This window comes from Onychomys torridus, chromosome 2 (assembly GCF_903995425.1).
Source record: "Onychomys torridus chromosome 2, mOncTor1.1, whole genome shotgun sequence".
NCBI lineage: Eukaryota > Metazoa > Chordata > Mammalia > Rodentia > Cricetidae > Onychomys > Onychomys torridus.
Genome location: NC_050444.1, coordinates 159,271,364 through 159,286,729, shown reverse-complemented (window position 1 = coordinate 159,286,729; position 15,366 = coordinate 159,271,364). Strand labels below are relative to the sequence as shown.

General features: G+C 50.0%; 1 protein-coding gene across 1 annotated transcript in view; it reads left to right on the top strand.

The window, feature by feature from the left end:
* The window catches only part of Clcn6 (chloride voltage-gated channel 6), a 39,637-nt gene that overhangs the window by 20,444 nt on the left and 3,827 nt on the right, over positions 1-15,366 (top strand). The window contains exons 8-20 of the mRNA XM_036177160.1: positions 3,388-3,455; positions 5,059-5,117; positions 5,991-6,123; positions 6,992-7,105; positions 7,359-7,525; positions 8,052-8,178; positions 10,940-11,066; positions 11,228-11,381; positions 11,480-11,639; positions 11,724-11,830; positions 12,727-12,913; positions 14,348-14,505; positions 14,659-14,815. Coding sequence (XP_036033053.1) covers positions 3,388-3,455; positions 5,059-5,117; positions 5,991-6,123; positions 6,992-7,105; positions 7,359-7,525; positions 8,052-8,178; positions 10,940-11,066; positions 11,228-11,381; positions 11,480-11,639; positions 11,724-11,830; positions 12,727-12,913; positions 14,348-14,505; positions 14,659-14,815 — 1,718 coding nt within the window. The remainder of the gene's footprint in view (positions 1-3,387; positions 3,456-5,058; positions 5,118-5,990; positions 6,124-6,991; positions 7,106-7,358; positions 7,526-8,051; positions 8,179-10,939; positions 11,067-11,227; positions 11,382-11,479; positions 11,640-11,723; positions 11,831-12,726; positions 12,914-14,347; positions 14,506-14,658; positions 14,816-15,366) is intronic.

The following is a 15,366-nucleotide window of genomic DNA, read 5'->3' as shown; positions in this document are numbered from 1 at the left end:
GATTCATTTAATATTTGTCTAACTTCTGGATTTGGTAATATTCTATTTACAGCTGAAGTCAATCTTTGTTAAAAAAAAAAAAAAAATCAGTGATGGCTTCTTTTGGGCCTTGATAATTTTAGTAAATCACTCAGTCCTCTTTCCTCTTCAACCCTGCCCCAAACATTCAAAGCTGCTATACAGCATAGAGCTAAGATGTGATCATCAAATGTAAACTGTCTTTCCAAATCAGCTTATTGACCTTCACCAAGAAGGTGTTCTTGGGAAGTATCAATACCTCTAGTTCAACTTTATGTTCTATGACCCTAGCTTCCTCTCTTCATCATGTTTTCCATAGCAACTGAGGACCAGCTTCCAATATTGCTGTAGCTAAATCTTCCCAGTCATGTAGAATAGTCCTGTTCTGAGTTGCCCATGAATTTAACATCTGCTTCACACAAGGTAAAATGCATACTGTATGAAATGACTGCTTCCTTAAATCTCTTCAATTACAACATTTCTACAGGACACCAATTAACTTCTGAATAGCTTTGGGGGTACATACCATTTGGTGGTCATTCTTGAATGGTAACTGGATAAATTTAAGGTTGGTTTTCTAATAACTTTGGGCTGCTCCTCTTTAGTTTTATAATGCAATGATGTAGTAGGTTCTGCTCTAAACTCCTCTGTCTGTGTGTGAATATTTTTCTTAGTTTTATTAGTAGGTCTTTAAGGATTGTATCTTATCAGTCCATTTTTCATATTTGGCACAGATATCAAACCTCTTTTTAAAGGCTAAAACATGAATTGCCAAAGTGATAATGATTATAATCAGCGTTATGTTAATCCCAGCTAAATTGATTATCCCCTCATTTAATTTTCCATTTCAAACCATCCACTGTGGAACTATGCAGAGACCTAACTCTCTGCATTGTAATATTCTTCCCCATTTTTTAAATTAATGTATTTTTATTTTTATGTGCATTGGTGTTTTGTCTGCATGTATAGCTAGCTGTGTGAGGGTGTAGGACCCCAGAGTTACAGACAGTTGTGAGTTGCCATGTCGGTGCTGGGAATTAAACTCGGATCCACCAGAAGAACAGTCAGTGCTCTTAACCGCTGAGCTATTTCTCTAGCCCTTGTCCTCCATTCTTAACATGGTGAAAACCTTTAAAAAAAAAAAAAACAAAACTAATTCATGGGGCTGAAGAGATGGCTCAGCAGTTAAGAGCATTGTCTGCTCTTTGAGAGGGCCTGAGTTAATTCCCAGCACCCACATGGCGGCTCACAACCATATGTAATGGGATATGGCGCCCTCTACTGGCTTGCAGGCATACATGCAGACAGAACCCTGTGTAGATAATAAATAAATAAAAATCTTCAAAACAAAACAATGCAAAAACGAATTCCCCATTTAAGAATTTCCAGTTGTCTTACCAGATCTACTGCCGATGACGGGGAATGTGAGGCTGGCTGTTGCTGAGCCTCGTGCTGGGCTGGCTGTTGCTGAGCCTCGTGCTGGGCTGGCTGTTGCTGAGCCTCGTGCTGGGTAGAAAATTTGGGTGGTGGACAGCCTGGCTGAGGGCAGCTGCAGCTGCTGGAGTGTCCTGGGGACTGAGAGTGTGTGGCGATGGCAGCAGCAGCAAAAGCCTGAGCAGATGTCGAGGCAGCCAACCTGGTGGGGCAGCGGCCCACAAAGGGGGTCCAGGAGAAGCCCAAAACCCACAGGGAGAGGGAGCCCACCACTTGAAAAGTAGACATGGGGATGTGTGGAAAAAGCCTCACGGAAAGTGAGGGCACCTGGCGCCTGAATGGCAGAGGCAAAGTGGTTGGCAGCCACCTCTGGCAGTGTTATGCCCAGCCACCTGTGGCATTTGGGGTTGGGGTCAAGCGGCAGCTGGAGGCTGCTCTAGTGAGGCTGCACTGGGAAAAGGCCAGACTTTGGAGGAGGGCCTGGGAAGGCCCGAAAGCCAGCTGCGGCGGCGGCTGCAGCCGCCATAAAGCCAGCAGTGCGCAGCGCCCATGACCTCATGCTCCGAGCTGGGCACCCCTGAAGTGTTTATCTAATTATGCTTCTCTCTCTTTTTTTTTCCAAGACAGGGTTTCTCTGTCTGACTGTCCTGGATCTCACTCTGTAGACCAGGCTGGCCTCAAACTCACTGAGATCCACTGGCCTCTGCCTCCTGAGAGCATCCCCACTGCTTGGCTCTAATTATTCTTTATCAGTAAACTGGGGAGTCAGATAGTGGGATATGAACCTGAATGATCAGAGAAGCAGTGGAGAAGTGACCAGTGACCAATTCCCTCCCTCCCCACCCCCATCCAAAAGGGACCAAGAATCTTTCTAAACACTTCCCTACTACTTCCTGCATCTCTCTATATGTCCTCAGTCCTCCAAAACCTCTATGGCTAATATTGGTTAGCTAGTAGCTGGCTTGCCCTCTCTGGTTCATGGTAAACTTTACTGGAAGTCTCGGGAGTGTCAGAGTGAGATCAAAATATCCCTCAGCATTCAAGGACAGAGTGGGTTCAGTGCTTTACTTGGTAATGTAATGAGACCCTATGTAAAAATAAAACTAAACCATGCCTTACAGTGGCATATAACTTTAATCCCAGCACTCCTGAGGCAAAGGTAGCAGGCAAGCTTCAAGTTGGAGCCCAGCCTGGGTTTACATAGCAAGTTACAGGACAGCCATGGCTGCATAGTAAGATGCTACACAAAACCAAAAGTAAACAGATAAAAGGGCTGGGAATATAGGTCAGTGGTAGAACACTTGCCCAGGATACACAAAGCTCTGGGATTGATTCCCAGCACCATCAGTAAATAGTAAGGGAATAAATCTTAGTTCTCAGGCTGTACAGAAAAAGGTAGAGTGGGCCTGACCCACAGGCTGTGGTTTCCTGGCACTGGAATTTGAAGATAAGAACTATTATTCCATGTAGTAACTGGAGTTTGTTTGAAGGGAATTTGACCTAGCTCTGTGTGGGGGATGACGTGGGACTAGGAATAAACAACAACCTTAGATGTCACTCTTTAGGAGTTACCCATCTTGTTTTTTTTTTTGAGACAAGCTCTCTCACTGACCTGGAACTTTGCAGTTAGGCTGGGCTTGCTGGCCAGGAGCCCCACGGGTCCTTCCTCCAGTGCCCCCGTGCTTGAGGACAGATGCACTCTGATGTTTCTGGGGTTTTGTGTTGCGTCTCTATGTTTGTGCAGGAAGTACTTCACTGACTGAGCTGTCTTCCCAGTGTCTTCCCAGCCTGGGCTCAGCTTTTACCTTAAAGAGTCAGTTATAGTCAGTCATATGCTTGCCTGCATTTTCTAGTTGTTGAGAGGAAGGTTTGCCTAGCAAAGTCTAGGCCAGAGGCCCTCTGCTAACTGTGCCCTTCCTTTCTCCCCATTCCCAGGGCTCTTTGTGGGGAAAGAAGGCCCCATGATCCACAGTGGTGCTGTGGTAGGAGCTGGCCTCCCTCAGGTAAGGGTTGGTGGGCCAGGGTATGCATCCCTCAGAATGGGCCTCCTGAGTAAGCCCAGCAGATCTGCAAAAATCCTTTGTGATGTCCCTAGGTGATATCAGAACCTGTTGCCTTTTGGAGTTGAGGTGAAAATTGGTCTGTCCCAGCAAAGCACCCAACTGTTGTTCCTCAAAGTATAGCAATGCTGCACCCAGTGTTGGGGGCAGAAACAGGAAACAGAGCTAGAACTGAGACAGGGTGGTTGGTGGGTTACCACATGCTACAAGAGTCATGTGGCTGGAAGATTGGCTGACAATCTCAGGTTGACCTTGCTCATTCCACATTATATGATGCAACACTGGTCACAGGGCCAGGCAGGTGTCACCTGTGCACTAGACTGTGTCCCAATTCCTTTCTTTCCTGGAGTCACATAACTGATTGGAGCCCTAAGCATAGATGAGGAAGCTAAGGATCTAGCTCAGGACCCAAATGTTCTTTTAAAAATGAGGTTTCATTGACTGATTGGTTGAGATAGGGGCTCACTGTGTATTTAGACTGGCTTTGAACTCAAGGCCCTCCTGCCTCAGCCTCCTACTCCAGGCCATCACACCTGGTCGAAGCTCATACTTGTTTTTAATTTAATTTAATTTTTTTTTTTTTTTTTGAGCTGAGGATTGAACCCCAGGCCTTGCTCTATAATTGGAAGCTCATATTTTTAAGGGCTTTTTTTTTTCTTGGTCTTTGGGAATTTTTTAAAGATTTATTTATTTATTATGTATACAATGTTCTGCCTGCAGGCAAGAAGAGGGTTCCAGATCTCATTACAGATGGTTGCAAGCCACCATGTGGGTGCTGGGAATTGAACTCAGGACCTCTGAAAGAGCAGTTGGTGCTCTTAACCTCTGAGCCATCTCTCTAGCCCATCTTTGGGATTTTTTTTTTTAATATGTGAATTTTTTTTAATGAAAATTTTTTCCATTTTACATACCAACCCCAGTTCCCCCTCCCTCCCCTTCTCCTACCTCCTCACCTCCCTCCCACTCTACCCCATCCACTCCTCAGAGTGGGTAAGGCCTCTTTTAAGGGCTTTTTTTAGACACCTGGGCTTTTGTTTGAGAAGTACCGGTCCCTTAAGAACCATCACTTGTGGATCTTCCCCTCCTGTTCCAAGAAAGGGATTTAACCTGGAGTGGGGTTGTTGAGGCGAAGGACGAAGGCTCCATTCCAGGGCCCATCTGTTGCCTTACTTGCTGTCTTGCTCAAGTACCAGGCCTCCCAGAAATGAGCCAAACTGGAAAGAGGCCAAGCATGGCGTGGGGGCCTGTGTGAGAATCTAGGGTTCCAGTGTCATCCCCTGAAATAGCTAATGCCATCATATGCAGCTGGTCTAGGTCCCTCCCAGACCCCACTCTGGTGTCCCCTCTTCCTGACTTGTTGACAGTGCACAGGGTGAGTCCTGAAGCTCCCATACCCCAGGTGACTTCCTTGTTTTGTAGCTTGCTGTCCTGGATGCTTCTCTGGCAGCACACGTATGCAATTGTGCGGACAAGTGGGCCTCCCTGGGGATCATAGGTTCCTGTGCTCTGCTCTCGTGGCCTCTCTGACTTTGTTTCCCCGTTTCAGTTTCAGAGCATCTCTTTACGGAAGATCCAGTTCAACTTCCCCTACTTCCGCAGTGACAGGTAAGCTTTGGGAGGCGCAGCAGCACCCTCACTCCACACTGCTTGGATCACTGGGACCCCTGGCTGTCAGAAAAGGCAGGGCTCTGTGCCCCCACTCCCACCGAGAGTGAAAACAAAGGACCAAGCTCTTGTCCTTTCCATTTGTCTAAGAGCCATTTCAGGCAAAGACGATGACTCAAAACTGAAAACCCAGCCAGGGAAGGGCACCCTGCCAGACGGACTCTGTAGCCCTGTGGGTTTGTGTGTCACTGTCCTGCATCCCTTGCAGTATTATGGAGCACCTTCGTCTTTGCAGTCCCACAAGGCATAGCTTTCTGCTTAACTCGCCTTCTAACCAGTGCTCTGTTTTTGGTGGAAACGTGGTTCAGTAGCGACCATTAGATGTTCCTTGAACTGAGAGCCTGTTCCATGTTCCTGGACTAAAGCCATTCAGGTCAGAGAGCTCCTGGTCAGGTGAAGCTGTTAGCCCTGAGGGAATGAGATGCAGTGTGTTGGCTGACAAATACCTGGACTGAGCCCCTGAAAGAAGGAAAGGCTAATAGTTGTGAAGGTTTTAATGTCCTTCATCCTGTGGCTTGGGGCGGGTTCCAGTACCCCCATGGTATACTCTAAATGACCTAACATCCTCCGACTAGGCTCCATTTCTCAAATTCCACTGCCTTCCAGTAGTGCCTCAGGGTGATGGCCGTGAACACACTGGAGAATATTTCACATTCAAACTCAAGCATGTGGGGAGTGTATGGCTCAGAGGCAGCTATAACTGCCTGTCAGGATGCTGCTCTTTGGGAAAAGGTTCATGGGTAAAGAAGTGTTCTGAAGGCTCTTCTTTAAATAAACAAGTGGGCTCTCTCCCTCTCCCCTCCTCTTCCTCAGAGACAAGCGAGACTTTGTATCAGCGGGGGCGGCTGCTGGAGTTGCTGCAGCTTTTGGGGCACCCATAGGGGGTACCTTGTTCAGTCTGGAGGAGGGCTCGTCATTCTGGAACCAGGGGCTCACATGGAAAGTGGTAAGGAGACTGACCATGGAAGCCATCTCTTGGACCCAAGAGCAAGTCTGGAATGTACCCGAACATTACTTGAAACATGTAACTGTCCTTTCATTGGAGCTAGCGGACTGACTCCCTGGGAACTTCCCTGTCATAGCAGCCATAGCCTCCAAACAGAGGACTTTTGTGCTCTTCCTACAAGCCTCCCCTCCCCCTACTGTCCATCCCGTGCCAAACGGCTGCTGTTCTGTCTTTGTGAACCCTGTGCCATGAAAATGTGTGAGTCTCTGTTGGGGAGAGGAGTGGCAGCATGGTGACTTGATCCATCTCCAGTTGTGTCCTCCTTCCTCTTGGGTGTAGGGCTGGAAGGTGCTCTCAGCATCAAGCACTCATGGAGGGCGGTGAGGACACCGACTCAAAGCCTGCCTTCTCCAAGGAAGGGCCTGGCAGTGCTTCCCAAACCCTGAACCTAGTCACCTCGGAAGGTCCCTTCTGGAGCCATGGGTTTTTGATCTTTGTTTTTGTTATTGTTTTGGTATGGTTTTGAGACAGAATCTCACTGTGTAGACCAGGCTAGCCTCAGACTCAGAGATCTCTGCCCTTTGAGTGTCTGTGCCACCGCCCTGGTGGAGTGATGGGTTTTCAAGGGACTGACTGGCTGGCAGATTTCTCAGTGGATAGGGGCACTTGCTGCCATGATAGACCTGAGTTGGTCCCTTGACACCCACATGGTGGATAGGACTGACTCCCATAGGTTGTCCTCTGACTGCTACAGACACACAAATATGTAAATGAGTAAATGAATTAATTAAATGTGAGAGGTCTGTCGAGGAAAGAGTGTGATGTCACCGGTGGTTGGTTTGTTTGTTTTTTGGTACCTGCCTTGTAGCTCTTCTGTTCCATGTCTGCCGCCTTCACCCTCAACTTCTTCCGTTCTGGGATTCAGTTTGGAAGTTGGGGCTCCTTCCAGCTGCCCGGATTGCTGAACTTCGGTGAATTTAAGGTATGTCTTACCCTTCCTCCCAGGATATTTTACTTGACCCTGAAACTTGCTCTTAAGTAGAAAGTGGCGGTGCCGGTGGCCTCTGGAGTGGCCGTGGTCCGTGCACACCGCTGCTCCGGGAGCAGTGTGCCGGTGGCCTGCACCCTCAGCGGGGAAGCAAGGCGCTCCGCTCCTGGTCTGTCTCTGCTCCTTCCCTCGCTGCTCTCATGGCCACTCTGCTTTTTCTCTCTCCCTCCCTTCCCCCTTCTCTCAGTGCTCTGACTCTGATAAAAAATGTCATCTCTGGACAGCTCTGGATTTGGGTTTCTTCATCGTGATGGGGGTCATTGGGGGCCTCCTGGGAGCCACATTCAACTGTCTGAACAAGAGGCTTGCAAAGTATCGTATGCGCAACGTGCACCCGAAACCTAAGCTTGTCAGGTACCTGCAGTTAGCCCCTTGTGGGCAGGCCATCTCTCCCAAGGAAGATGGTCCTGTGAACAGACCCTGCTTCCCACACCCATTTGATTTCTCCTCTGAGACTGAGCATATACACATGCTCATAAATATGCGCTATGAAGGCCCGAGAAGCTGAGGCTGAGTTTATATCTGAGTGACTGGGTGACTACCCTCTTCTGACCTGCTGCTAACACACATACCAAAGGTCAGGAGGGTCAGCTGAGGAGCCGTCTGTCATGATTTGCCCTGGCCTGGGACCTGGAGAAGAAAAGCCATTTAGCTCTTTAGAGAAAATGATGTGTGAGCAGCCGCTCCTTTCTTCAGCTAACTGCCTGCCCTTTATTGCAGCTAGCTAGAAGGAGCAAGTCTGGGGTGAATTCTGTGTGCCCTGACCAGGGCTGCTGGGCTTGCCCATGGGGAGAGGGTTGGTGGGGCAGGTAGTGTAATTGTGCATGCTCAAGCCTAGACATCTTTTGATGCATTGTGACAGCTGTGCTCTGTTTTCTAGAGTCTTAGAGAGCCTCTTGGTGTCCCTGGTGACCACTGTGGTGGTGTTTGTGGCCTCCATGGTGTTAGGAGAATGCCGACAGATGTCTTCTGCCAGTCAAACTGGTAATGGCTCATTCCAGCTCCAGGTAAGCCTGCGAACTTGGTGCCCTTATCCTCCATCCAGAAATGTGCATCTCTGTAGAGCCGTGCTCTTCCCTGGCCGCAGCTGACGGTGCTTTACCTAGGGGGTGTGCACAGTTGCCTTCTGTCTTCTCTACGTTGTCAAGAACTCTGGCTGCTCTGCTCTGGGGTGTCACACTCATGGGGAGCATGCTCAGTAGCTAACTGTTCACTTCTGTCCATGCCCCATTTACACTTGGCCTCTTGGCCTGCAGGAGCACACTGGCCTAGGGCTACGACACCCACCACCTCACCTTTGTGCTGGGGTGACACTAACAGCGCCCAGCATCTGGCTCCTGTGGGGCTGCTTTCCTTGGCACGGGTGCCCTCTGCACCTCTCCTTTGCCGCCTTTAGGAGGTCATGGGAGTACACTCCACCTTCAGGTTTGGTCCACTCTGATGGTCCCAGAGGCAGCATGTGGCTTGGTCTTCAAGGTGGAAGAAGCTGCTGAACATTGTGTGAACTCTGTCTTCTTGTTTCCAAGTAGCAGCCCAGAGCTGTTGGGGGCCTGTCTGGGAGGGCTGACTCTTCAGTCCCCAGGAAACAATCTGGGAAGCCCTAGGATGTTTTAAATGAGAAGTCAACAAGCTGTAGCCAAGGGCCACATCTGGCCCTTGCAACAGCCTATCTGTGTGTCCCCATGCAAAGGATGACCTTTTCAGATGCCTGGGAAGAAAGAAGGCACCACAGAGACACACAGAGGAAGTGTGCTAACACCCAGTTACTCCCAAGGCCATTTCATTTATGAGACCAAATTTCAAAATGTATTTTGTTGTGGAATACTAATAATAAGAAAAACAAAAGACAGTCTGTGCTCAGTGGGCTAACCTGAAGAAATGAACTCAAACCAGAAAAGGTGGCTAGTAATCCAGCAAGCGCTAGAGAAAGTGCTGTCTCAGGTCTTCCACGAGTACCTCACAGAGCTCTTAGTTTTTATTCTTCTTCACTGTGCTGGCTGGTAATAGTATCCCCATTTTTCAGGTGAGAAGACAAAGGCAAAGAGGTATTGGCCAGGATCCCTCAGCTGTAACATGTAGTATGAAGGGGAAGGTATTATTCCATTTTATAGGTGAAGAAAAGCAAAGTTTCCTAAGTTAAAGACCTCCCCAAGGTCTTTGGAGAGTGGCAGAATTAGTGTTGAAGCCATCTAATTTTGTGCATGCAGCTGATCTCAAGACCTTCTCCAGAGAACCTCTGGGGCTGGCATCCCTCCAGACATGGTCAGTTATTAAGCCATAGCCAACAATTTGTCCACTGTTCTCTCCACTCAAGTCTCTCTGCCTACCATCAGGGGGCACTGTCCTACCTCCTAATGAGTCCACATCCTGCTGTATTGCCTGGCTGGGTTCACCTCCTAGTATAGACACCATCATCCAGTGCTGTTACTGTGTCCACAGATGGGCATCTTTGTAGCATCATTAGTGGAGCAGAATCCGGGTGACCCCATATCCTCAATGTCCTTCTTCACAGTGACAGCAGTGAGGGAAGCTTAGCTGCTGTTTACTGCCAACCAGAAATCTGTAGATGCCCTGCCTCTACTCCTAAGTCAGGTGGCACCAGAATCCCGTGCTCACACAGGGTGTCAAGAATGTGAAGCCTAGAACACTAGGAAAGAATCTATTCTTCCTTGTTGGGCTTATGTTCTCTTAGTGGGACTGGAGGAAAAGTGGCCAGGAACGTGTTATTGCTGTCAGGCCTCATGTTGAGGTTGGTTTCTTTTGCAGAGAATCCAGAATAAAGCAGAGTTGGGGCTTTAGGTCAAGTGACCTGGGCCCTGCTTCCTAGGCTCCTGCTGCCTCCCCCACTCACCTGTCTGTAGCTGCATCACCGTCCCACAGCCCACAGAGGGCGCTCTCTCGCCTGAGCTCTTCACTGTGCCACTTCAGAACCTGCACTGAGGAGGAGAGGAGTCAGTCCATGGGGACTGATGTGGCAGTGCTTAGTGATGAGTGTGAATGAGGTCGAGGGGATGGCTCAGCGGGTAAAGCGCTTGCCGTCCATCTGTCCGAGGCCAGGAACCAGAGTTCAGATCCCCACAACCCATATAAAGCTGGACATGGCAGCTTGTATCTGTATTCCCAGTGCTGCTACAGCAAGATGGGAGGTGTGGACAGGAAGGAGGGGGGCAGCTAGTCTGGCACATGCAGCTGTGAATAATAGACCCCAGCTCAGTGTCATGTGACCTCCACATGCCTGCACACATACACAGACACAGACATACACAAATACTTTTTTAAAGTGTTGCTGGGCAGTGGTGGTGCATGCCTTTAATCCCAGCACTTGAGAAGCAGAGGCAGGCCTCTGCCTGTGAGTTCCAGGCCAGCCTGGTCTACACAGCGAGTTCTAGAACAGTCAGGACTATACAGAGAAACCCTATCTCAAAAAAAAAAAAAAAAAAAGAAAGAAAGGAAGGAAGGAAGGAAGGGAGGGGAAGGAAGGAAGGAGAGAGAGAGAAAGAAGAAAGAAAAGAAAAAGTGTGGATGAGGAAGGCCTTCATTCTCACCCTGATTATTTCACTCTACATTCAAAATACAAGAGCCCAGCATCACAGTCCGCTGCCACCTAGTGCCCATACATAGATGTGTATCTACTTCCTCCAGCTAGACCCCAGCTCCTCCCGTTGAACAAGCTGTCCAGCCAGATGTCTGGCCTCTTAGGAGACATCACCGAAGACTTGTATGTCCCGGTCTGGTGCCTTTGTATTAACTTTTTCATCTCTGCCTTAGGCCACATCAGAAGATGTGAATTCAACCATCAAGACGTTTTTCTGTCCCAATGATACCTACAATGACATGGCCACGCTCTTCTTCAACTCCCAGGAGTCTGCCATCCTGCAGCTCTTCCATCAGGATGGTGAGTGTCAGTGTGCACACACTACACCCCCCCGGGTGGGTATCAGCTAGTGTTGGTGGTGTGACCAGGCTGGGTACAGAGGACCTGGAAAGACCCAACACAATCTTCTGGGCCTGCGCTGGCATCTGCTAATGTGACTCGGATCTGCTCTCACCCTGCAGGGACTTTCAGCCCTGTCACCTTGGCCTTATTCTTCACCCTCTATTTTCTGCTGGCATGCTGGACTTTCGGCACCTCTGTCCCCAGTGGTCTCTTCGTGCCTTCCCTGCTGTGTGGAGCAGCTTTCGGACGCTTAGTTGCCAATATCTTGAAAAGGTAGTGTGGTAACGTGTGCACGTGTGCCCATGTTCACAGGTGTGTGAGCCCACAGCACCAATGTGAGTCTAATCTGGTTCTGTTTCTCTCTTCATCAGCTACATAGGACTGGGCCACATCTATTCGGGGACCTTTGCCCTAATTGGTGCGGCAGCTTTCTTGGGCGGGGTTGTGAGGATGACCATCAGTCTCACAGTCGTCCTGATGGAGTCTACCAATGAGATCACATACGGGCTTCCCATTATGATCACTCTGATGGTGAGCACGTCCCCCTGGCTGCTGGCGGGCTGAGGGCCAGGCTCACCTCAAGGGCTGTCTTCAGGTCTCTGCTTTGTGTTCTAGGTGGCCAAGTGGACGGGAGACTTTTTCAATAAGGGCATTTATGACATCCACGTGGGCCTGCGAGGGGTGCCTCTTCTGGAGTGGGAGACAGAGGTGGAAATGGACAAGTAAGATGCTGGCCTCTTCACTCGCCTTTGTACCAGAGTCTCAGGGCCTGCAGAGCCTGCCAGGGTGGGAAACAGAAGCTCCCACTGCTCAGATTAGAAGAAAGTCCATTCGTGTCCCCTGTGTGTTTTGGGGGTATTGAGCAGCTTGAGTTGGCTAGGAGTCTGGAGGTCAGGCTTGGGTGGCATGGTGGGGCCCAGAGGCAAGGCTGCTTTGTGGTTATTCGGCTTCTTAGCGTCCTGGCCGAGTGAATTGTGAGAACTGGGACAAACTTTTACCTTAGCTAGATGTTTACACCGAGAACACACAGCCCCGGCAGTGACACACACACTAACTGAGCACCACACTGTCCTGGCTGGGGCGTCCACAGGTGTCCCACCTCTTCTCTGTGTATCAGGCAGGCCTTATGAGCTGGTGCAGGGTCAGCAGCCTTGCCTCAGCACGTATTTTCAGCATTGTGAGCCTGTCAACCCTTGCTGCAGTAGGAAAACGGACATGGATGAGTGTGATGAGTGTGCAGGGCTGGAACTGATCAGTGGGCTCTGGCTTGCCATCCTGGTCTAAACAAGGACTCCAGAATTGTGATTCCAAGACAATTAGTGATTAGTAGTGATGCATAGCATGTGATTTGGCATTCAAGGAGTGGCTGGCCAACCCTTGGGAAAGCTGGAGGGTTCATGGAGAGGTAACAGTGGTCCTCTAGCATGATGAAGTGGGGAGCAGTGTAGCAGGCATGGTGGTGGAAGTTTGGGGAACTACTGGAGATGGTCAGAAGAGAGGACCCAGTGCCCCAGGTGGAGATGGAAAGGCAGCATTGCCCAGTCCAGCCTGTCCCCAGTCCAGCCTGTCCCCAGTGGCAGTGGTCTCTTTGAGGCTGTTCTAGCTTCCTCCTGTGCAGGCTGAGAGCCAGTGACATCATGGAGCCCAACCTGACGTACGTCTACCCACACACTCGCATCCAGTCTCTGGTGAGCATTCTGCGCACCACCGTCCACCATGCCTTCCCAGTGGTCACAGAGAACCGGGGCAATGAGAAGGAGTTCATGAAGGGCAACCAGCTCATCAGCAACAACATCAAGTTCAAGGTAAAAAAAAAAAAAAAAAAAAAGGCCCAAAAGGGAAGGCCAGTGAGGAAGGACAATCTGGCCAACACTCAGACTACAGTGCTGCAGCCTCTGAAGCTAGGGTGGACTCAGACTCTGTCAGTCTGGGGAAAGTCTGAGGCACCCTCACATGTGACACAGTGGGCTTCTCGGAGGATTGTGCTCATTTGGCAGCAGGAAGCAGGTGGGTGGGCTCTTTTTTAAAGTCAGCAGACTTGATATTAATTATTTACCATATGCAAGCATCAGGGAGGGTGCTAGAGTTGCTGACACAAATGGATTCTGACCTACTTAGGAGAGTGGAGGCCCAGGCAGGGGGATTACTGTGAGTTTCAGGCCAGCCTGGGCTATAGAGAGAAACCTTGTCTCAATAAACCACAGCCAAAAAGAATGAGAAGGAAATTGACTCAAAGCTTCAGACCTAGCTGGGAGCTCTAGGGGTGCAGATACTGGCTTCATAATGCCATCTGGGGTAACAGGAGGAATGGGCACTGGCTGGTCTCTGTCCTTGGGTAGCTACCAACTCATAGTCCAGGCCCATCACCTCACACAGACTGTGTGCCCACCCATTGCCTTTGGTGTCTTTGGGAAGGGCGGACACACGTAGACAGTCCCTCCAAGACAAGGGAAAAGTTGTTTTCCCTCTGCAGAATTGAGGTGCACTCTCCAAATGAGAGAAGATGGAGTCTTAATGCAGGAAAACTATGAGGTCAGACGCAGTAGAGAAGTTTGCATCACTGTGACAAAATAAATGTGTGGCATAAAACCACTTAGAAAAGCCAGGCAGTGTTGGCATGCCTTTAATCCCAGCATCGGGAAGCAGAGGCAGGTGGATCTCTGTGTGTTGGAGGCCAGCCTGGTCTACAGAGTGAGTTTCAGGACAGCCAGGGCTACACAGAGAAACCCTGTCTTGAAAAAACAAAACAGTAAATAAAGAAACCACTTAGAAGGATTTCTTTTGCCCTGTTTTGAGAGGTGTCTGTCTGTCAGGGCCAGGAAGGTGTGCAGAGGGGAACAGCAGAACCATAATGGAGAGAAAGCAGATAGAAGAGTACAGGAAGGAGCCAGGACAAGATAGAGCCCCGAGAACACAGACACACATGCATTCACACACAACTGTGACCTACTTCTTCCAGCTAGATCCCAGCTTCTCTTCATCCATCTGTGAGGTCTAAACCCCGGTCAGACTGACCATCAAGGCCAAGTGACACACTCGAGCTGGTGGAATTGGGGTGCAGTGCAGTGGTAGAGGCTGACCTATTGCTTGTGAGGCCTCAGGTTTATAGTCAAGTCCAAGGACTGACTGCCCTGCACCTCTGAGAGCCTTGCAGACCTCCTTGAAAAGCGCTATCCCATCCTCACACCCTGTTGATGCTTCTGTATTTGTGTGTCATTGCCTCCATACCCCATCCACAGAAATCCAGCGTCCTTACCCGTGCTGGTGAGCAGCGCAAGCGGGGCCAGTCCATGAAGTCCTACCCTTCCAGCGAGCTGCGGAATGTGTGCGATGAGCACGTGGCCTCAGAGGAGCCAGCAGAGAAGGAGGACCTGCTACAGCAGATGCTGGAGAGGAGGTGAGGGCCTCGCAGTGGCTGCCTGCACCTCCATGCAGAGCACCCTGGACACAGTGGGTGTGAGTGAGCCCTTGAGCTTGCTGGAGATGATGGGATGTGCAGAAGTGACCCTGCTGAGGGTATACGAGGCAGCATCTGGTTTTTGTGTAACAGATACACTCCCTACCCCAACCTATACCCTGACCAGTCCCCAAGTGAAGACTGGACCATGGAGGAGCGCTTCCGCCCGCTGACCTTCCACGGCCTTGTCCTGCGCTCACAGCTCGTCACCCTGCTCGTCCGAGGAGTGTGTTATTCCGAAAGTCAGTCTGTAAGTCTTGGGTCCTGGTGTCCTGGAAGGCAGGAAGGCAGCAGGGTCAGGCCTTGTTGTTCAGGGAGAGGTGGTTCTGTGTGTGTGATGTGTGCACAGCTGCTGTTGAGTAGGGGGCTTGGCCTCCTAGGCCGTTTGCTGTTTGTGAGCTCCCAGGTCTTGAGGGAGCTGAGAGCTGGGGGACTCCACTTGTCCCTTACCTTTGACACATTTTGTCCACTGTCTCCTGCCTGCTGGCCTGTGAGCTTTTCACATCTGAGGGCTTTTTCTTTTTACTTTCTTTGTTGTTGAGACAGGATCCCGTATAGCCCAAGCTGGTCTTTACCTCACAGGATAGCTGAGGCGAATGCCTGATCCTCCCGTCTCAGCACTCATGTGCTGGGATTACAGGCATGTGCCGTCACGTCTGCCTTTAGTCCTGCATGTGTGAGTGGGGGAAGTGCCCTCCGCCTGCCAGCTTCCCCCACCCATCTTTTCTCTTCCTCTTGGTTTTTAGGGTGCTAAACCAGCCCACAACCCCATCAGCAGTTTTCTCATCCATTAGAAGCTAG